Below are 24,044 nucleotides of genomic sequence, written 5' to 3' on the forward strand. Positions count from 1 at the left end.
TCATCAGATTGTTTTGTTACTGAACATGTTATGTTACTCGACATCATTTTGTAAGGATAATGGTATACTTGGTCATATCTAGAAGCTTTGCAACACTAGGGAGGGTCTCAGTAGCAAGTTCATGTCACAAAGTATTCTAATGAGAAGGGGGCGACCTTCTATGCATTTATGACAAATGATCTAGTTAGTTAATAAATTGACCATTAAGAGAGGGTTTTAGAGTAATATTATATTATTTACCTCATAATGGTCATTTAAGTTGCTTAATGTATCTTCAAATGTATCTAGGCTCTTAATGTATCTAGTCAGTTAGATAGTTTAGTATATTTCTATTTCTGTTTTTAGTTAATAATTGTTTATTTTATAAATATCATCTTTGTAGTTTTTTAATTTAAAAGCCTTTGTCTCATGTATAATTGATTATTTAAACAATCAATTATCATTTCAAATTGGATTGCTGAGGAACATGTCACATAATCTTAGATATGAGACTGGAGGTGCTACACATGCCCAAGGAAGTTTGGGAAGAGATAAGTTTAATTTATTAATGTCCAATAAGAGACGACAAAGGGTCTAAGGGACTGAAAGCATACAACAAGGTGACAACCAACAACAAGAGCACCAAACGGTGTTTAGGGAAAGAAAGCAAGAAAGCAAAAGATCCAGGAAGAGAAGACTAACAACACTCTTAGATGAGAGGTTATACAACATTGAAGGATATAATCTGGGGTGGTAGTAAGCCCCGAGTTGTCTCGAAGAACCGTTGGAGGTGGGGGTGCTGTAACCAAGTGCACTCTCTACGAAGCCTCATAGGTCTAGTTTGTTTGGAAGGGGGAGGATTGAGTGACCACTTATTGTCTCGAGCTAGAGACACAAAAGTAAAAAATGGAGGTGATAAGCAGATTTGAAGTATGCCTTGACAGGAATTGAACCTGCAAAGTTTGATCATGAAGAATGTGGCCTATTGGAGATAAAGTGCAAGACACCACTAATCAATGTAACCGAAGAAAGAGGAAAGGGATAATCTTGGAAAGCCAGTGAAACCTTCCACTAATCTCGTAGTAGATGGGGTAACAGAGAATGAAGCGTGTCTTTGTTTTTGCTTCACCAAAGTGTAAAGGTGGCAAATCTATTTTGCTTTGTCAATTTGATGGTTTGTTTGGATGCAGAGCAGGTGAGGGTCGACTTTGAAAGAACCCAAAGAAAGATGAGGGTAGGAGTCTAGCAACAAGCAAGGTACGAAGGTTGCACGATAATAACATCTTGAATATCTATATAGTGTTCAACATAAAAGGTTGTCCTTGAGCCGAGTCTCCTTGGCAGGTCAGTACATGTCGTGATACTGTACTGTTTGTAAATGTTGTTTGACACGCTTGTTTAGCTCTTGCTAAGAGGGAAGAAGGTGGGCGGGTGCATCTAGAGAGAGCTAGAAAGAGGGGAGATGGTCAATCTCAATCCCCACCGAACCCAACAAAGAAGAAGTCTCGACGTGCCAACAATGGGCCTTGTTAGCTAGATAGGAGCCCACAATTGTCTCATAAGAGCAATAGGCCAAAAGAGAATGCAATAGGTTATGGATGAACTTGAACCCTAGATGTTGCATTCATAGAAACAAACTTCCATTGCACAATAAAAACAATTTCAAACAACAAAACTTTACACATTTTTTCTAGGAAGATCACTAAAACCCTTTGAAAAACAATGATTATTTATAAAAATAAAAAAACTCCTAAAACTCAACATGATTTAGGAAACTTCAATTTTATAAAAAAATTGGTTAAAAATTTCTAGAAATTTATGAAGAATTTCTTAGGACACCTTACTATTTTTCATAAAAAAATGTTGAAAATCTTATGGAAATAAATTCTACACAATGAATCAACAAATTTTGAAAATTAGCTAAAAGTTAACCAATGGGCTCTAATACCATGAAATGAGAATTGATTGATATTTAATATTAATAAATGAGACAAAGGCTTCTAAAATAGAGGATACTAGGCAATCTTTGCATAACAAAAACAATTGAGGATAGAAACACTAAAACTTAATAAAGAAAGAAGACGTAAAAGGAAGTTTCTAAATTCCAAGATGACCATTATATTGAAATATTACAATATTATTGTAATATGTAACTCATGATAGCTATATATGTTTTTGTTAGTTTTCAAAAATTATGTTTGAGTTACTCGTAAATGGGTCTGTTAAGGTTATTCTTACCCTTCCCAAGCTTTCAATTATTTAGGAAAAACCACAAGCTAGGACCTTTAGGAGCAGACTTCATCATTAGAGAGGACAATGTTGACCTCATTGCCCTTGGGGGTAAAAGGCTTTGTGATGGAACCAACAATGGGGTAAAAGGCTTTGGGATGGAACCAACAATGTAGCTGAAGCTGAGGCTGCCTTGTTGGCTATCCGAGCATCCAAAAAACTAAGGGTGACCAAGCTACATGTGGAGGGGACTCACTTATTATCATTAATGTTGTTATCAAAGGCACCATGGAGGCTTGATACCTGTAAAATACATCACCAGCATCAATCAAGAACTGGCCACCCTAAGTAGCCTACATCAAAAGAGTTGGTAACTCTAAAGCAGGTCAAATGTCCAATTAGGCACTAAATCTTAATGTGTCTGAAACAATAATCGAGGACTTCAAAAAGTGCACATTCACAAGATGTTGGAGAACCACATTCCTAGGCATAACCGGGGAAAGAGACATATCCTAAATGATCTTCAATGAGCTTGAAGCTAAATTCACTTAGTGAAGTGTGTCACATGCATGGTTTGAAGTTGACGGGACAGGCATTTATGAGAACATCACTCACCACCTTAAGTTGCAGCCTTCTTCTTCGCCCAATTCGCAATCTCATTTCAAGGTGGCTTGAGTGTTTTTAAGAGTGTTTCAATAGAGGCTTCATTTACCCTTACATGCAACAAACAACATCTGGTCCATGTAGTGGCTGGGAAGTCCAAACTGGACAACATGTTTTAATTTGTGCATCCACGGCTCACAGATGTAGGATTGCTGTTAGGGGACATGTTTTCCTTGTGGACAACCAACATTGAACAAACATTGATGTTTATTCAATGATAATGACTTGGGCCCTCCACTATGTAATGCATAAGCTTGTTCCAGAAAAAGCCCTGCAAGGTCTCGAGGAGATTCTTGCCATTTCGGTCCTTGGATGGGGGCTCATTTTAGGGGAAAAGGAAACAGGGATTGAGAAAATTCTAGGCACCAAGCTCACCACTTTGTGTGGTGGTTTGTGAAGAGTAAGCGATACCAAAGATTCAAACAAACCAGAAATGGTTGGTATGGCCTGAAATTGTTGATAATGGAGCACATAATTGACCAAGACATTGCAGCAATGAAGACTAGGGTTGGTTGGACACAAGAGGACAAAGCAAACCTGAACGAACACATGAAAGCACAGGCAATGGCAAAGTAGGTAAACCAAGAGGATAGCTCTTGGCTAGAGCATAAATTAAATGCATTGTTTTTTGAACGTACTGAGGGCTTTATTCCTCCAGCCCTATGTTGAAGCCTGGCCAACCCTTAAGTGGGTTTTATGTGGATTGTAGATGTTTTTAGTTGTTAGTAAGTTTGAACAATTTTGTTTCAATTGGTACTTTTCCCCCAGTTTCAATGGATTTGAAGATTTGGGGCTTTCTTTTGGCTTTTAAAGACTTGAGGCTTTTTTGTTTAAGAGCTACATAGTCCTTTTGCTAGGTGAAAAGGGCTGAATTGGGGTTGGTTTTTACAGTTTCACAACTTCAATTCTGACGATCTGCAAATGCTGACAAATTTAGTATGGTTATTCTCAGGGAAGTTGTAAATTCTAGCAGATAGCAACATCTATGTTCATCATCCATTCATTCAAATTTGGAAATGGTAACAGAACAGACTATCGCATTTTGGTCTGTCTCCATGGTTACTCGATTAGGGCTGTAAATGATGTTTTCATGTAGAAAAAGAATGGTGGTAGGGTTGGGTGTTTTAAGTTTGCAGTTTAAGATTTATGGATTGCCTCACAGAGGGATGCTGGTAAGTTCAGAATGTTGCCAGTTTGTTGTTTAAGCTTCACCATTTTTGACAAGTTTGCAGAGTAACTCGGAACAAACAGTTCAGATATGACAGTCAACTGTAATGATTTTGTGGTTATCCAGTTTTTGTTTTTTGGTCGATTGGGCTTTAGAAATTATTGTATAAGTTGAATCATGAGCCTCCTGAACTTTGTTATTTGAGGATCTTTAATGTATCATTTCTTACTTTATGAATAAAATGATAACTTATTACTGAGATAAATAAAATTAGGTATCAGTCACCACAAAAGGTTGACCTTGTTAAGATTATAGCTGCAGTCGGATTGATTTAATCTTAACATACAATGTTGATAAAATGTATTATATAAATATACTTTATATATAATATTATAAATATATTATATTATAGATATATTATATTATACACATATACTCTATATAATACAAATGTTATATTGTGATTTATATTGTTAACTAATAATGATTTATCATAGAGACATGTCTCCTACTCTTATATTTATAAGAGATTGGGATTTGCATTTGGAACACACCTATAACAATGGCAGTGTAATTATATTTGTAGAAACCAATCCATGTTACTTAACATGGTATCAGAGCCAGACTGCAAATGAATATAATATATATACTCTGAAAATTTATTATTGTAAGTTAGAGGTCACAATGTCTGTAATATTAGAGAGGACTGTGATAAAATATTAAAATAATTAATAAATACAAGATCTTTCCTATAGTCGAGAGTTCTCATTAACAGTGTGACAAATTGAATAATTTTAGAGCATCATTGAACATGATAGAATGAATATAAGTTTGGCAGGAGATATGTCAAAATAATACAGGTTATCATTGACCAAATATGTGCAGTGTTCTTTTAAAATTGAAATGACACTCCATATATTTTGTTGAAGAGTACAGGCTGTAGCTCCACTGTTCAGAAATGTTATGTCTAGAATTATAACCAAGGAAAGTGGACAAAACATTTGTGAAATGTACTATCTTCGGCATTTAGAGGTGGAAATCATCAAATTCATACTTGAATGCAATAATATATGACTGCAATACATATCTTCTGACATAAGAACATATTCGAATGGTAGCATTTGTGTCTATGAAATATATTTTAGACAAAGTCACTACACTCCAATTTGTCGGCCAGTTCTCGGATTTGTGTTGTAAAAGGGAAAAATACACTCCCTAAGTAAATGTAGAGAACGGAGTTTGAAGTCTGTGTATCTCACCACCACTGGCACCCATGCGATAAATTACGATGATCACAAACAATGTTCTCCCACATCGATAAGAAGCGCACACAGGAAAGGGGAATTAGAGAAGCAATCAACATGGAAGATAAGGACGAGCACAATCAACCATTCTTGATGCAGTCAATAATTACTGGCCAGTTAAATCTACACTCAAATTGTGGGCCAATACAGAGGTGGGTATTGAGGAGTATGTATGAATAGGTCAATTGCCTAGGAACCCTCCACAAGGAACAAGGTTAGACAAAAGTGGTGTTTGATATACGAACAAGGATCGGACACTTGATGGATCATCAGTTAAATATTTACACATGGCATTAAATGGGGGATATCCACATGGATTTGGAGTACCTAATTCAGCCGACCATTACATAGATAGATGAAAGGAGGTATAATCGATACTCACTATAAAATATTGACTAAGCATAATGTGAAGGTATTAGAGGCATCAAGGACCGGTGTTTAAAGGTGGGTATTGAGGTATATTTTCGTGCTAATACTCATTCCATAGGACATTATAATTCAAAGATATAAGGTATGATATGTTATGAATTAATTATTTGTTTATACTATATATATGTATATATTTTTTAATATTATGTGAAGTATATGTAGAAAGATATATATGGATATATATGAACTTATATTAATGCAATAAGAATGATATTATGTTCTTTAGACATGTAAAGTTATAGTAAACCATTATAATTTTTAATGAACAATTATTTTAAAATTACAATATTAAGGTCTAAAAGAATGAAAGATTAGATAAAAGGATATTGATGTGCAGATAAGTATTTTATTTGTTATCGTTATGTATTTTATTTATCTAGTTAGTCTGGTCTATCTCTTATATGTACTATGAAAGTTATTTGATTTGGTCTTTTCCTCCGAGAATGTTATAGTAGATAGAGGATATGATTCAGTCAACCTTGAAAGAGAGGGAGCAGATAGAGGATATGATTCAATTAACCTTCGGTGATCTCAATCATATTGATTCAGAGGGAGTAAACCATGTTGAGATGGAGTCTTTAGTGATCAATAAATTGTAGCGATCAAGATGATTATGCTTCATGAATATACCTCGTGACTGTGATTTTAATGGGCCTGCCCCTTGATATATGATGACGATCTTATGTGATGCATAATATAGGCTTAATCAAAAGATCTAACAAATACCTGTGCATGAACAAAGGAAAATTGAGTTATTGTGAGATGTTAATGAAGCTTTTAAGAATTAATTTGAACCATCTATGAGTCTCCCTTTGATGAGTGAAACTCGACGTATGAGTTGTAGAGTCATTCACATGACACAATCGTACTTAAGTGTTGTGGACAAGTTTGAGAAAATGAAAGGACATGTTCGCTTCTATTGTTAAGCTAAATGAATGTTTGGACCTTCAATGGATAAAAAGAGCAAGTTGAAACTTAGAAAGGAGTTGTCATATTTGATACAAAATTATTCAACAATATAAGAATGAGTGGAAATTTTACATTGTGGGGAGAATAATAGTCAATGTTCCATTCCCACTTGAACCTTATTTAGAGAGGAGATGTTCCATTCTCAAATAATCTAAAAAGACAATTTCTGAATCTTCATGTGTAGATAAGTATTCTTATCTTTTACATTTATCTACTCTTTGTAGTCTCTCTCTTATTTGTAATTCTATACATACTATAAGGGTTATTTGCTTTGATTTTTTTCCTTTGTGTTTGAGGATATTCTTATAGGAAAAGAAGGTTGGTACTTTACTTATGCTGCCTAATATTGTGTAGACTCAATCTAATGATAGTAGCTCCAAAGACCTTGATGATCAAGATGGATAAAATGAGGCTCTTGAAGCAAACATCTTTGATGGTTGAGATTATGAGTTCTTCTACATTAAGAAGGAGTATGACACTTCTAAAGCAAAGCAGGAGCTTAGAAGATTGATACTTAGAGGGAGTCTAGAAATACATGTCTGTGACCATATGATTTTGATGAGCCTACTCCTATGTATAACATGAGGAAGTATTGACTTATCACTAGAAAATCAAAAGATTGATATAAGATTCTGAGTGAGTTTGACAGACATCCTTGGGTGAAGAGAGCTTCTGAGGAAGTAACTAGAGGACTTGACTTTCCAGGATCAATGTTCAGAGGGAGAATTTTGAGGCGCAATCCTTTGTAAATGATATCTTCTCTACAAGGAGAAGCTCTAAGTGAAACTCCTTGTAATGCATGTTAAGTAACTAAGATTGTTTTTGCGAATGTAGAATCATGACCATTGTTATTGATGATCTTCCAAATGCATATTTGAGAACTCATAAATATGAGAGAAGACATGTCTCATGAAGAGACATGTCTCTATATTTGATCATCATAATTTAATAAATAACCATATGTATAACTCATCTTTAAGCATATATGTAATATTAATATATTAACCATATATGTAATATATTATTATATTAATATATAATATATTATATATATAAGATGTTTATCTTAAAGATAATTTACCATCAACAAGGTATCTCATGATAAATTCAAACCGACATAAGCTTCAACCTTAACAACAAAGTCATGTCCTCGTAGAGGCATGACGCTACATGGCCTTTGGGTCATGTCCCTATGTGGACATAACTGATCATCATCGGTGTATAAGAAAATACAATTAGTTTGATTCTCAATCGACAATCATGCGGTGGTAAAACAATTACATTTAGGAACCTGATAACATAATAGTCTCTTCTGATTATAAGAGCCCGATTAGTTAAGTGAAGTCATTTATAAATAAATAGACACACACACACACACAACACACACACACACACACATATATTATTCTTATCAATAAAATAAGACATAAAACAATATTCATATGAATTACGAATACAAATACTCAATGTAATGAGTACATCACTTCGATTGATGCTACACTTCAATAATGCATTCTTCTCTGTGAGAGAAAATTAAGGTGAAAGCCTTTGTACCACCCTTTGACTTGGTTCATGGTGGATACTATTTTGCATATGATATGTAATGAAGGTGACGAGCTTTCATTGACATATATTAACAGAAGGTAATCATTGTAAGATAACAATTTTATAAATGGTAGACCTCATTATCATGACAGACTTCATTGAGTTGTTGTCCCAAATTGTTGAAAGTCATGATAAAAAATGTATCATAACAGACTTCATTAAGTTGTTACAGAAAGATTAAATTTTTGCAATTGTGTGTTATGAAAGGTGATAATCTTTCATATGTGTGAGGTGACTATTGTAAGGTGACAACCTTATCAATAGTTGATCTATCTCCTAAAACTAAAATGTGTTGGAGCAAGTGTTATCATGGTTCTTCAAGCCGGATTTTGCTAGACACCTTGATAACTGACTCATCATGGTTCTTCGGGCTGGATTTTGCCGGACACCTTGATAATTGACTCATCATGGTTCTTTGTGCCAAATTTTGCTAGAGACCTTAACAATTGACTCATCATGGTACTTTGGGCTGGATTTTGCTGGACACCATAAAAATCAATTTGTTATGGTTCTTCGGGCCAAATCTTGCCGGACACCATGACTTGAATCTAACATAGACCTCACTTAAGGTGGTGTTCAAATAATGTATTATAATTGCTTTAATTCTCTCTTTGCTAAAGAGGGAGTGTTGAGAAATTTATCCTCATAGTGAATTGAAGCAAATTCCATATGTAATATATGTTAAATATATGTGTGTGTTGATGGATTTATGTTGATGTCCTTAATATTCCATTCCAGGAATATCATATTGAGATGATATCTCTTCCTATACTTAAGAGCATAATGTGTTCTATATCAATCATCCCTAACTAAGAGGGAGTGTTAAGATTATAGCTACAGTTGGATTGATTTAATCTTAACATACAATGTTGATATAATATATTATATAATTATACTCTACATATAATATTATAAATACATTATATTATATTATACATATATACTATATATAATACATATGTTATATTGTGATTTTTATTGTTAACTAATAATGATTAATCATAGAGACATGTCTCTTTATGAGACATGTCTCCTACTCTTATATTTATAAGAGATTGGGATCTGCATTTGGAACACACCTATAACAATGGTAGTGTAATTACATTTGTAGAAACCGATCCATGTTACTTAAGAGACCTTGCTAAAAAAATGAACAGCAAAGAAAGATTGTGAATTGCTTCATCTTTACTATTAAAAGGTATTATTAGATCAATACTATGAAAGCTTTTGAAGTAGCTAAATGTAAAATTGTATAGGTGATAATTTGGTGCCCTCTTCAAAAGGAATCATGTCAATTAAATAAAAGAACTTTATAGTTAATATTTTAGGCAACAACTTTAATAAATCAAAATATTTTTCTGTAACTACCGTGATTAAATTTGCTAGAATTTATTTCTAATCAACAGACGCGAAAGGGCTGTTAAGTGGATGTACACAATCATGTACCCAGGTCTAAGCAAACAGATGCAGAAAAGAAAATATGTGCATGTATTTGGCGTTGTTTAAAATACTATAAGTGTAACATGTCTATCTTTTAAGCAGCCTAGGGGTCGAGGCATGCGCTTTCACACTAGACAACAACAGTTGTGAAGTGACATTCAAGGAATATAAATATATCATCGAGCACCTTTTATTGTCAAATTATTTGGTAAATGGCTTAATATCATGTCAAAAGAAATAGGTGCCTATCTTTAGCTAGAGTAGCTGACCTATTTTTCAATTCCTCCTTAACGCTTGCAAAGTTAATAGCTCCATGATTTGTTGCAGGCTTTTATGCAGTCCCTTTGCATTTTACCTTTTATAAAGTTTTTATAAGTTGGATGTATTTATAACACACGTGCTTGGACACTTTCAGTTATCATTAATTCTGGTTTGTTTTAATGCTTGACAGGCTTATTACATGTTAGGACTTGCATTGCTTCAATGTAAGAATTATGCAGGGGGAGTTAAGCAACTTCAAAAGGTGAGTATACATAAATGCCTTTTTAATTTGAGTACTTATCCTTTTTTGTCTACTAATTTTAAATGTTCTTAGTTTCTGATGATGCCGCATAGCTTTTCAATTCAATGAATTCTTGCCTAACATGATCTCCACGAAGAAAGGTCACCAGTGTTTAATTTTGACATGAAAGTTTCTTGGGTTCTCAATGAATTAAAAATATTTTTGGAATTTGACAAAAGTAGAAACAACATAGGGTATCTCTCAAAAGAAACATTGAAATTGCCTTTAAGAAATTCTCTGGAGGACAGCACGTTTTTTGAAATGTTGCTGTTAAATTTTTCTAATGTTAAGTACATAAAAAGAGTTCACAAAGAGACTTGAATAACTATAAGTACTTTTGCGAAGACATGTTAGCATTCTGAATAAGGAAAATAAATGTTGGACTGTGGGAAGATTGAATGCTATGCGGTTCATTGAGATGATGACACCTGTGTACCTCCTAAACTATCATTCAGTCTTCTGAAGTTATTATCCAAGGGTGAAATCCTTTTGACTGCATCATTGATTAATGCACTTCTTCATGTGTTGTACCAGTGACCCTATGAGAAACTATATTAGGTTATTGTGCTCACTATCTACTATGTGTAATCAATGCTAGTCTAGGTAGATGCTGCACGCATCTTTGAAAATCCTAATATACTCTTAGAAACATTCAATGTGTAAAGCAGCCTATATATGAGGAACTTCAATCCTGCAGAATAGGTTAAGGGTTGTCCATTGACAACCAGAATTATGATGAGATCCTAGTCAACTAGTATCCTTCATTGTAAGACAGTTCTCTAATGAATAACGCTATTCATTCTAAAACAACTCCTTAGAGAATAAAACAATATACTTTTGGCTCTCATATTTGAAAAAGGTTTAGGATATATAGACTTACAAATTTCGTGATCCATAATTTAAAGATAAAATCATAAAAGAGTTTTGGAAAAATCTTTGAAATCATTTACACTGTCATAATCTTTACAAAACAGCTTGTGATTCATGATAGACATGAATGCCTTCCCTATCAAGCTATAGCCTGGTCCATATGGTCCAAGATCAGTCATGTTGTATAGAGCTGCCTACATTGCCTTTATATTTGGCTCATGGCCCAAGCCACCTACCTCAACAACGAGGGTTTGTTCCTTAGAGTTTTGTGCCCATGGATATGACTTTTAGGCTCTTCCAGCTAGGATCAAACCTATGCCTTATCTCCTTTCTTTATTCAATGATGAGAAGAGGCTTTGTCTATCACGTTTGCGATGAGAAAAGGCTTCATCTCCTTCACTTGAGACGAAGAGGTGCTCCATCTCAATTCTATTTCATACTTAGTGATTTTGCTCTCCTCGGCTCAAAATTTCTCTTTACTTATGACTTCTAAACTTAGCCAATTTTCAAGTTCTACCCAAAGAAGGCCTTTTAAATCTCAAATTGGTACCATACTACCAGATCGAAAAAGATGGTCAAATTTGCTAGCTTTTTGATATGGGTGTTGCCAAGATGGAGTTATACTTTCTATTCCATTGCCCTATCTATTATGAGATTTGTGGGAGATTTCATTGTCCATATAGGGATTTTCGGTCCTTAGCTTCCTTTTTTAGATACCTTGATCAATGGTGCTTGGTGCTCTATCTCTAGGAGGCTACATGTCTTCATGATCACACCTTACATTTTTAGTCTCCCCCAAGACCTAGGCTAGCTCAGCTCATCACTTCGTTCACGTTGGTCACCTCCACTAGAGGTGCTAAGCATTCGTTGGGCCCTTCTACTTCAGTTCATACTAGGTCTACGAGATCTCATAGAGACCATATACCTTGGTGGCAATGCTTCATTCCTTGTGGTTCTTGGAGAAAGCCCCGAACCCCCTTTGCCCCGGTGGTTACCCTTTTGTTTTGGGGTACCTCCCTACAGTTAGGGACTCCTAGCTAGGTGTCCTTGTGGTGGTGTTTTTGTGGTTTTCTCTTTTGTTTCTTGGTTGCGTGTTCTTTCCCTGGGCACCGTTTGGTGCCCCGGTTGCTGGCTTTTTCTTTGTTTTAACTTTCAGTCCTCTAAACCCTTTTGATGGTCTCTAGTTGGATATTAATAATTTACCTTATCTTATCTGCTGAAATACATAAATGCATTATTTTCTTCAGATCAGCGATTTCAGAGATCAAGTTATATACATTCGGACTTGACACACAGTGTGCAATATTATTGTAATTCAGACCCACACTTATTTGATTATCATTTGCAAAGCAAAACTAAATTGAGAATACCCCAAAATAGCCATTACTATACCAGTCTGATAATAGGTTTAATTTACATTCACTGATGTAATGCCCCCTTCTCCACACTAGACCTAATGGCGCCTAGTTGGTCTATCTTTCCATGCGGATAGGCTAACGACATTTGTTTTTAGGATGCCTGCCAATCACAAGAGTTTTTTTGGTTTCAGTAGAGGAGATATTTAAGTGGGAAATTCTAAGGTTAAAGTCACTTTGTTTTATTAAGTTGATTCATAAAGTGCTTTATTATTTAAAGTCACTTTATGACAAAATGACTTAAGTGATTAAAAGACAAAATAGGCTTTTATCCCACATTGCTTAGTTGTTCGCATCTCCCCTCACTTCGAGGTTATAAAATAAAGTAGTTGCATTGAGATTGATATCATGGAATGTTTTGTTATTCAAAATCCTAAAAGGTTTCTGAAATGTGACTGGGCTCTTTCTTAAGGATGAAACTCCTTGAGGCAAAGAGTGAGACTAGACACAAACCGAATAACTCACACTTCATGCTAGAACTGGAGTTCGAAATTGATACATTGGACAATCTGAAGTAAGTTGGAGTTTCAACAGCAGAAATAGGTGACTGAAGATATCATATTGTGCTAGTGACATACTGGTCAACAACAGGCAGACGTGAGCTTAGTTGGCAGGCAGGAGAATGGTCACTTCATATCCGAGAACAAGAGGTGAGACCTTGCATGGGTTTACCTTTTCATTGTTACGGGTTCATGGTATAGTTGGCTTCCTCCTAACATTAATCAACAAAAGGGTTAACGTGGAAGTTGGAAGCAGTTGGCCGGCACCCAAACTAATCCTGCAGTGAACACTCCGCACGAAACTCCTTCATGACAGTCGTGATGGGCATAATATGGTAATAAGAATAGAATGCATGGACTGCTGGTGACTGCAGGGAACTTACAGAGGGGCTAACAGTGACCTCACATGGCAGCTGCAAGGATAATCTCTCCTTCAATCGTCAACATTCTCCAGTTTGGAAATCGGGTCTGTATGCTAACAACATATATCTCTTGGCAATTACGTATGTATCATGTAATTTCCTAGTATGTAGATGTTCTCACTATTTGGAAAATACTATTTGATTACTGCCCACAACTTGTATGTATTGCAAATTTAATACTCTTATGCACCATGGATGTGAGTTCTTAGAAACATTGAATTAGTTTGCTGAGTGACTATCTATTAGTTTGTATACACAACCTTTAATTGGCACTACAGTGATACCATTATTTTACAGCAGTCACGCGTTTGTCAACTTTATGCTAAAATGCTTTGATTAGTGACTCAACTTCTTTTAGTGGATTACAAGGAGGTACATTACAATGGTATTAGAGCCATAAGACCTGCCATCTTGTGGGAAAAATTATCAAGTAACAGGCTGGGTTAAACAGGAAAAATGACAGGCATGAGGAGGAAACTTTATAAATTTAGTCACTTCCAACCTGAGCAGGCAGAATCTTCAGATCAGATTGATATTGAGGATAGTTATTCAATTGATGAGGAGTTAACTTTTGGGACAAGTTAATAGGTTGAACAGATTGAGCAGATTGAACAGGTACATGACACTCAAATGGCTGGCAATGAGAATGAACAAGAATCGGAAGTGAGGGAAACTTTGAGGGCTATTAGAGATGGGCATAACAATATAGCCACTTCACTTTAGCAGCTTACAGGTGCTATGCACCAGTTAGCTCTGCCTCATAGGACAGCCCCGAGTCATCACAGTGGAAGTGGTAGTGTGGCAGAATCCCCCCGAGCTGCTAGGGCCCCCACACAGAACATTGACAGGCCTTTGATGCCCGTTTTTAATGCAGAAAAAGAGGTAGCACCACCCGTAGCCAAACTTACTATCAGATAACGTTATGGCAATGTATGCTAGATGAGATTTATTCCCTGATCCGATTAAGCAAAATTTGTCCTTTGTTCAATACTTAAATAAAAAAAGGGAGACAGACTAACCAGAGTAGGACAGGAGACCTAGAGCATAGAATAGGGACTTGAAGCATGCCATGAACAAACTATCTGATGTAGGAGCATCTTGGGTTTGCTTGCAATCCTGCATGTTTGGAGGAATTTTGGTTAAGTATTGTGAAGCTTCGCAGATATTGGTGTTCAACATACATTGGGAGCTTGGCATGGTTTGAGAACTCGACATTGTCTTTGGTTGCTCGGCATGGTCTGAAACTCGGCATGGTCTTTGGTTGCTTGGCATGGTCTTTTAATAGTATTTTCAGTTCTAGGCTTATCCTTTTTACCCTGACTTTTAGTCTCCTTTAGGTTTTTCTCCTCATTCCCTTTCTTTTTCTCCTTCTCAGTTTTGGGAATCTCAACAATATCTTCAAAATAAATATAAATATAATATTAAATTAATTTATGCATTTTCGCTCTCATTGTAGTGTTTTTAAGTAAAGAACCAATGACAATTTAAACAATTTAATCGTTTAAGTCATTTTATTATTTTATTATACAACTTAAAAAACATTATAAACATTTTTCATTTTTATTCCATAGTTATAGAATCCAACCAAACCAATGATTATCAAAAATATTTTATTTTGATAACTTAAGGACATTAGAAATATTTTATTTTATTTTTATTTATTTTACTCCCAACCCTACCTGCAACGGCGGACATTTGTGGAGATTTGTTGAAACTCGTTGAAACTTGAAAATTTTGGATCACAACCTTGTGGAGTAGATGATAATATCATCATCATACTTGATACTAGATAGATTTCTGATTTTTGTTTACAGCTCTTAAGTTTTTTTTTTTTGTATATCAGCGATTTAGCATCAAACTACATATTTTGAATCTAAAATTTGAATATGAAATGATATTCTCGGTGATTATTAATCTGATAGTTGACGATCATATGCTATATTCAGAAATTAGACATTATGACTATGAGATATGTAATCAGAGTTTTGAACAATTTGACTCTATTATTGTGAGGTTACTGTTAGTATTTACTTTAGTCTTTTAGTTTTACAGTTTTACTATTTTGTATTTAGTTTTAGACTCTTTAAACTAGTAGAAAAACTTGCTGTCTCCAAGTATCCATGTCTCCTACTTTTGAAAAATAACCGCATCGGTACCATTATGAGTACCAGAGACCTCCAAGTCTCCCCGTCTCTCATAACCTTGAGAAAGAATGAGGGCACTCCACTTTGGATAAGGCAACACCATCAAAAGGGAGCAATTGAGAAGAGTTGCAACATTGAGGTCCTTCATAGCCTCTATGAATGACACTATGCCAGATTGGGGGAGAATTCTTATCACATGTACTGCTGAATGGATATTGCTGATTGGAAGTTGCAGAGGGTGCCAAGTCTTCCAATGGATGAGCTCAATAATGTTTTAGCCAGGTTCGTTGAATTTGCAAATAGAGAAGATCAAAGAAGATCCAAGTAAATCATCTTCTAAAGGAAGATTCAATGTAAGCCTATGTGGCATTTAATTTTCTAATTGACTCATAATTAGCTACTTTGTATTTTTTTGGTCCTCAATCTTGTGCCTTTTAATTGTAGCTTATACCTAACTCATTTACCATTGACTCTTTCAAAACATTATAATTTTTCTACTGTTCCACGCGGTGATGCTTTGATGTCATTATATGATTGGGGTGGTAACCCTAATCAGGGGTTGTAAGGAATAAATCTAGGCCATTGATTCTAATTTAATCTTGGCCATTCATTGTAATTGAGCCCCACTATAAGGTCTGCTCCCATTTTTTGTAAGAGAGATTTGTTGCTTATTTACTGCCACTCTACTATTCATTTTTTATGTTTTACATGGTGAATAATTGTGATCTATTTGGGATGTATTACATGGTGATCTATGATGGTCAATTATGATAGAGTTGATTTCAAACTGTTAACTAGAGTTCGCTTTGATTAATTTAGTTGGATAAGAGTAATTGTGAATGCATACTTGCTTGACTCAATCATAGACCAAATTACTAGCCAGTTACTGATCTTTGAATGGGGATAAGTTCAATCCAGACTTGATCTTTGATTTGCATCCATAGACAGGATTAAAGAAATGGTATTGATTTGAAAATCATTTGAACACACCCTAGAAGCATGCACTAGGTGAGTGGACAAGACAACATCTAGTTGACAAGATTACATTTTGTAAGTTCGAAGCTAGGGTATATTTTCATTGCACATGATGAAGCCAAATCAATCAAAGACAAGTTGACAAGTCCTAATAAACAATGCAAGTCCCCTTGTGATACCAGCATATCGCATTATTTTCATCAAGTATCCATCACTTAAAGGAACCTCGAGTCACCTTATGATCTCTTATTCCAATCTGAGCATAAGAATTTTCTTTATTCAGGAGAGTTTGGAATCTGCAATATTGTAGTGGCATAAAACTCCCATCTGTTAGACCTATTTTAAGTTTAGCAATTGTGGCACCCATTTGGGTTAGCCAACTAGTTCATCTCGAAATATTAAGTCTTCAATTCTGCATGTTGTAGTGGCATAAAATTCCCATCTGTTAGACCTATTTTAAGTTTAGCAATTGTGGCACCCATTTGGGTTAGCCAACTAGTTTAGATTCTAACTCTTGAGCAGCATACTTCTTTGGATTTTGGTAGAGCAATATGGTTATTGATCAACTTTTCTTATGTTTGTCATTTGAGAGTGCTATTTGGAATTCAATTGGATATTGCAGTTTCTAAGGTGAAATCCAGTAATCTTTTGATGTGGCTAGGTTTTTCGCCTTAAGTTAGAGGGTTTTCCCAGGATAACTATTGTGTTTTGTGTTTTGAGTTATCTATTCTTTATATTATGCTATCTTGGCTATAAAATCAACATGGTATTAGAGCAGGTTTAAGCAAACCGAGGATCTTATTCATTCAAAGTAAATAAAGCTCTTCTTATTTTTCTTCTCATTTTAATTTTCTAATCATCCAAGATGGCAAACAATCTCAAGATTGAGGACATGCTTGATGGTGTATCAAACTTTACATCTTGGAAATTCAGAGTTATCATTATATTGGAAGAAAATGATCTTCTAGAATATTTGGAGACTAAGGTGCCTGAAGCAACTGATGAGGCTTAGAAAACCCAATGGAAGAAGAATGACACTAAAGCTAGAAAGTTTTTGATAGACTCGATAGGATCATCTTGTGCCAATTCTATCCAAGATGAAAAGTACTAGAATTGTGTTCAAGTCTCTTCAAGATCTGTATGAGATCAACAATAACTCTTGCCTTAAAACAACTACTCCATATTTAAATGGCTGAAGTCGAGTCAGTCATTTCCTACTTCATAAAGATTACTGAGTTAAAAGATCAGTTGTATACTGGTGGAGATATAGTTGAAAATAGGCACCAAGTCATATTGGCAATGAATGGTCTTTTTAAATCTTCGGAGTCTTTCATCTAAGGCATTTCTGCAAGATCTGAAATTCCTAAGTTTGATCGTCTTAGAGCTGATTGCATGAAGAGGTATTTAGGTTGATATGAACAAGAAAAGCAAGAAGCTCTCATAATGAAGAAAATCTTGTTCTTGCTGCTCAAACATCCAGAGGAAAAGAAAGAGAAGGGAGAAAAGAAAATTTCAAGAGGAATAGAGACAAAAGTCTGATTCAGCTCCAAAACCAAAGCAGAAGGATCACTCTCACATTAAATGTTTCTGATGTGACAAGTATGGTCATTTTGCTCAAGATTGTGTCAAAAGAAATAAACATCATGCTGCTGCTGCATATGTGGAGGAGATGCCACCTAAAAAAGTATCCAGTGACAACTTCAAATGATTTCTATTCATCTCAACAGTCTCAAGAAACGTTCCAATCGATAATAACATTGGCTGATTGATAGGGGGTACTGATTCATCTTTCTTATTTGATAGAAAGAGAAACAAATTTACAAGTGATAGTTGGAGATATGCAAGTTATTCAGTAAAAGGTGTTTGAGCCACTTCTCTTGACTTCGATTCTGGTATCCCTCATCATTTGAGTGAGGTTTTGTTTGTTCCAGGAATCAAAAGGAATTTGATTTCAATTTCAGCATTAGAGGACAAAGGGTATCAAGTTGCGTTTCATGAAGGAAAAGTTCTTGCTTGGTCAAAGCACTCTAGTTTTAATTTGCTTGTGTGATTGGTGTTCGTCAAGAGTCTTTACAAACTTTCTCTCATCCATCTCAAGTATTAGTATATGACTCCATTTATTCAAGTGAGCTTTGGCATAGGAGACTTGGTCACTTACACTTCAAAGCTTTTCCATCCATGGAGAAGTTGTTTACTGGTTTACCAAAGCTTAATGGTCAAATTTTAATTATGGCTCTTTATGTTGATGATTTAATTCTTACCTCTCATTGTTAAGGCAACAAAGATTTAACCTATAAGCTTGAGATGAAGGATCTTGGTGTCATGCATTACTCTTAGTTGCCGATTCAGGCATGTGAATCGGATCCATGGATTTTTCCAGTTATGATTCGTCGAGGATTTGTGTGTGTATATCTATCTATCTATCTACACACACACTTAAAATGAAGAGAAATTTACATAGTCCTAAAACTAAATCATTTCATAGTATGAGTCTATGATTCTAGTATGGATCCATGAATCTAGTATACTTGATAATTGATCTATTTTCATGATTATAAAGAAAATCAACACAATAACATTGGATTACTGATTACAAAATGACATTATGATCCTTGAGGGTCCAGGCAGGATCCTTGATTCTGCTTGTGGATCCATCAGGATCTGAATCTGGATCTGGGTTGTGTAGGATGAATCTGGCAACTAAGGCATTACTTTCTAGGACTGAAAGTATGACAAAGATTCAATGAGATTATTCTTAGTCAAGGAAAATACACTTTAGAAATCTTGAAGAGGTTTAGGGTATTGGATTGCAAGTCCATGGCTACTCCCTTGGAGACAAACTTGAAGAAGTTGAGAGTTGCTGCAGCTAGTTCTGATTTGGTAAATTCGACCATGTACAAACAACTGATTAGATCTTCGATTTATCTTAGTTAGTTCATGTGTGAACCAATACATCCATTTAGTTGCAGCCAAGCATATTTTGAGATGCTTGCATGACATAACTGGATTTGGCTTGAGATATGCTTCAGATTTAGATCTGAATTCATAGGGGTATTCTGATTCTGATTGTGCTAGGAGTGTAATTGATATGAAACACACTTCTGGATGTTGTTTTAGTTTGGGGTTTTCCATGATCTCCTACTATAGTAGGAAGCAGACTTATGTGGCTCAAAGCACTGTAGAAGCTGAATATATTGCAGCTTGGGTAGCTGCTTGAAAAGCCTTGTGGCTTTGAAAACTTCTTGCAGGTTTGTTTGGTCAATCATTAGAGCCAGCTGTGATTTCTTGTCATAATCAAAGTTGTGTGAAGCTTTTTGTGAATCCAGATGATAGAACAAAAATATGGTGATCGAATATCATTATATCAGAGATATGGTGCAGAGAAAAGCTATTAACTCCAATATATTAGCAGTGATGAACAAACAACTGACATTCTCACCAAACCTCTCTCTCAGGTAAAATTTGTACATTTTAGAGACAAGCTTGGAGTTGTAGAGAATGTTGTTATTCTTGTTGAGAGGGAGTCTCAACATCAGTGATTATTTCTTATATATGCTAAAATGCATATTTTTCTGAGATGGAGAAATATGAGGTTAAAGCCTTTGAGATATGTTGCTGTTCTAAAGTGCATATTTCTCTGAGATGGAGAAATATGAGGCAAAAGAGTTTGAGAGATGTGCACATGGGAGTAGCCATGGTGGACATCATGTTGAGAGATTCCATGATGATATCACATTGAGTGATTCCCTGACAAAAGTTTGTGTATATGTTCTATTCACACATTGGAGTGGCCATGGTGAATATCATATGAGTGAGTCCATGATGTTATTATGTTGAGAGAATTTGTGATAAATGGGTGTAGCCATTGTGTGTGTTTCGTTGAGAGATTCCATGACATGAGCATTTGATAAGAAATCTTTGCTAAGAGGGGGTGTTGGCACTATGTAGCTGCAATAGTCTTCTCTGTCAGAGACTGCCATCTCATGTAGCAGTCTGCTGGGTCTCCATCTTATGTGCTATGTATGATTTAATTTTGAAGATGTATGTAATATGCAGCTGGTTGTTGTTTTGTTCTATGCCAGGGATTGCTCTTTCTTATGTTTCATTAACTTAAGGCACTGAATAGTCAGTTCACGTGGAGGTATCTGAATGTTTCATATACTCTTACACTGGAGGCAACGATTGAATATACTGGTTTTGATATTAAAGAGTCATTTCTCTTGTATAACAGTAGTCGGGTTACTTGTCACTACAATTACTGCAGGTCGATGAAGAGTCATGTACCATGGCATTAATTGAATTGTAATGCCAAACTCATCATTGCTGTAGATGATAAAGAGTCCACTCTTTCATGAGCTGTTTATATTTTCTTCTATTTGATTGCTTTCGGCATGATGGTGAAAGGTTACTGTTTTTCTTTCACCAGAGATAATAATAGCTTATTGATGATGCTTGCTGTGTAGCAGAATTTTGTTCTTGCTATGTTTTGTTGTCTCAGAGTGATTGAGAACTGTGTGTATTGAGTTGTCATTACTTTGTGCATTAGCAGAGAGAGTTCTTTGTGAGCATTGTAATATCAAACTTCTATTATTATTCAATAAAGTGATATTTTGGTGTGGCTGGGTTTTTCCTTTAAGTTGGAGGTTTTTCCCAGAATAACTATTGTATTTTGTGTTTTGAGTTATCTGTTCTTTATATTATGCCATTTCTGCTATAAAATCAACATTAGACAGCATGCCTTTTATGAATATGTCTGAATGAAAAGTAAAACTACATGTCTTTTAATCTATTTAGTTTTCAACAACTTAATCTTAATCCCTTAATTATATTAAAAGGGGACATTAGAGAATCTGTTTTTTCGAATATTAAATGGAAATTTGTTCTCTATAAATGTGAACAGGCATTGGAGCTTGGGAGAGGGGCGAACCCATCAAGTTATATGGTGGAAGAAATCTGGCAGGAACTTGCAAAAGCAAAATACTTAGAATGGGAGTCTGCTTCATCCATTCGTTTGAAGAAGCAGCAAGAGTTGAGGTAGATTGAAATGGTTTGATTTGGTTCCCCATAACATGTTTTTAGTTAAGTTCAGGCATTTGAAAAATGTGCAAACACAATCTTCTTAGCTAATGAGATCTCTCCCTCTTACAGGCTATGTGCACTGAGGCACCCTGATGATATTTAACTGATATTCTGCATATAGGTGTAATGATTACTGACTTTTACCTTGTATACAGCTTATCTGTGATATAAATTGACTTTGCAATTGCAGGGTAATTTGTGAAAGAGCATTGCAGCAAGAACATGAGAGCACCGTTATATGTAGCAGTCAATCTAATGGGAGCCTGAGAAACAGGAATGATGGTGATTCAGAATCAATTAATTTGGAAGGCGAATTCATTACTCGTCAAGATTCATCAAATTTAGATTTAGCAAAAGTTTACAAGGAACATTGTGAAATCCTTTCTGATGTATTTAACAAAGCAGCAGAGGCAGACATCCCTACCGAGGTAGGAAACAAAAACTATCAACTAATATTGGGAAAAGTCTCTGCCTATATAAGAAACAATTTAAGATATTTGCCAAGCATTAGTACCAATTTTAGATAATTTGTTAATCATTAATGTAGGTACCTGAGTACCTGTGTTGCAAAATTACATTGGACATCTTTCGTGATCCAGTTATCACTTCTAGTGGAGTTACATATGAAAGGGCTGTTATTTTGGAACACATCCAAAAGGTGATACAATTTCTGAAGTAAAATTTTTAAGGATATATTTATCATATTTCAATAGTAATTTAAATTTGCGTGTGAGGCAACTTCCGAGGCTTTCTCAATAAGTCCTGTTTGGGGAAAAATCTTGCAGGTTGGTAATTTTGACCCAATTACAAGGGAGCCTCTCCAAGCTTCTCAGTTGGTACCAAACTTTGCTATTAAAGAAGCTGTTCAAGCTTACTTGGACAATCATGGTTGGGCTTACAAATGACATGAAACTGGACCTCTCAAGAAATGGTATCAAATGTAATAAATTATGTGATCTTGGGCCTACGGTTTCAAGTTCTTCCAATGCTATCGGTGTGTTCAGGCTATAGGCTCACAACTTAATTCAACTTTTATGGTGATGATGAGAGATGTACATAAATGTCCTCCTTTTCCTGAGTTTTATTTGAGGGCTTCCTGCTCAAATAGGAAATTATATGATCTACAGAAACTAACCAATCAATGAAACAATTAGATATTTCCTTCCTCAAGCCACAGCCAAGGGCAGACCATCATCATAAAAAAAAATGTTAAAAGAAATTCATTTTTCTATCCGTGATGTGTGCTAAGGGAGATACATTGTCAACGCTTACATATTATCAGTGTTTTGAGAGTTAAGATTCTTTCTAGAAAGCCATCCTAGGATACTCTCAATGCATGTTAGTTTGTCGAGTGCGGGATGGTTACTATTTTACATCTCATTCTGTGTATAATGCCAAAGTTTTGAGCTGTTAAATTTCTTGATTTTAGATCTCTAAGAATCTGACTATGATGGATCTGTTCTGCAGTTTGCTAAATTGAATTAATGTAAATGCATTTTGGAACATGAGGGGAATCAGCGTTAGAAAGTAGAAAAATATTTTCTTAATATCTTGCAAATGAGCCTTACAAAACCTAATACATTGCTCCAAATATCAGGCAAATTAATCATTTCAGATAAATTGATATAAAACAACAAAATTTTGCAGACTAACCTAAATTGGAGCAGAAAACACTGCAGACACAGTTGAAGACCAAACTCGCTGTAACATGTGTGAGAATATATTAAATGCCCTTTTTCTATTCTCCTCTGTAAATGCTACTGAGAATCAAAGGATAACTGGTCCTTAAGGTTACAAGGCTAAATATGATATGTATGAGCAATGAATATCCATTGTCTAGAAGGATAAGTGAAATTTCAGTTGATGAACTTCTTCAACTTGCACATGTTTGTTAATTTCTAATCTCATACTTTTGAGCCAATCCTCACAGTGTATCACTTTATATTATTAAGCCAATCCTCACAGTGTATCACTTTATATTATTACATCTTATTGAAATTGAGTCCAGCCATGGATTCTTAGACTATCCAAAATGACTCTTGGTATTGTTATGTAGCAATTTTCTTCATAAGGTATGGAATCTTTAATCAGTACTTTTGGAGCTCCAGATATTGGATTGATGGCTTGAACTTTGTCAATATATGTAAATGTTGTTAAACATTTTTATGCTTTCGCAACAAAATTTTATGTATGAAGATAGAATCAACATCAACACATAATATATTTCTCTCTAAAAAGGAGTCCTACATTCTTACATTCATTGTAAAATCAATGTAGGGTTGGCCATGCCT

General features: G+C 35.1%; 1 protein-coding gene across 1 annotated transcript in view; it reads left to right on the plus strand.

Annotated features, from left to right (window-relative positions):
* CHIP (carboxyl terminus of HSC70-interacting protein) overlaps positions 1-23,176 on the plus strand; it is a 53,783-nt gene extending 30,607 nt beyond the window's left edge. The window contains exons 4-8 of the mRNA XM_089823300.1: positions 10,238-10,309; positions 21,575-21,708; positions 21,944-22,181; positions 22,301-22,411; positions 22,539-23,176. Coding sequence (XP_089679426.1) covers positions 10,238-10,309; positions 21,575-21,708; positions 21,944-22,181; positions 22,301-22,411; positions 22,539-22,658 — 675 coding nt within the window. The 3' untranslated portion in view covers positions 22,659-23,176. The remainder of the gene's footprint in view (positions 1-10,237; positions 10,310-21,574; positions 21,709-21,943; positions 22,182-22,300; positions 22,412-22,538) is intronic.
* Positions 23,177-24,044: the final 868 nt, after the last annotated feature.

The sequence above is a fragment of the Cupressus sempervirens genome, chromosome 3, assembly GCF_028749045.1.
Source record: "Cupressus sempervirens isolate cs-2001-9-10 chromosome 3, ASM2874904v1, whole genome shotgun sequence".
In the NCBI taxonomy this organism is placed as follows: Eukaryota; Viridiplantae; Streptophyta; class Pinopsida; order Cupressales; family Cupressaceae; genus Cupressus; species Cupressus sempervirens.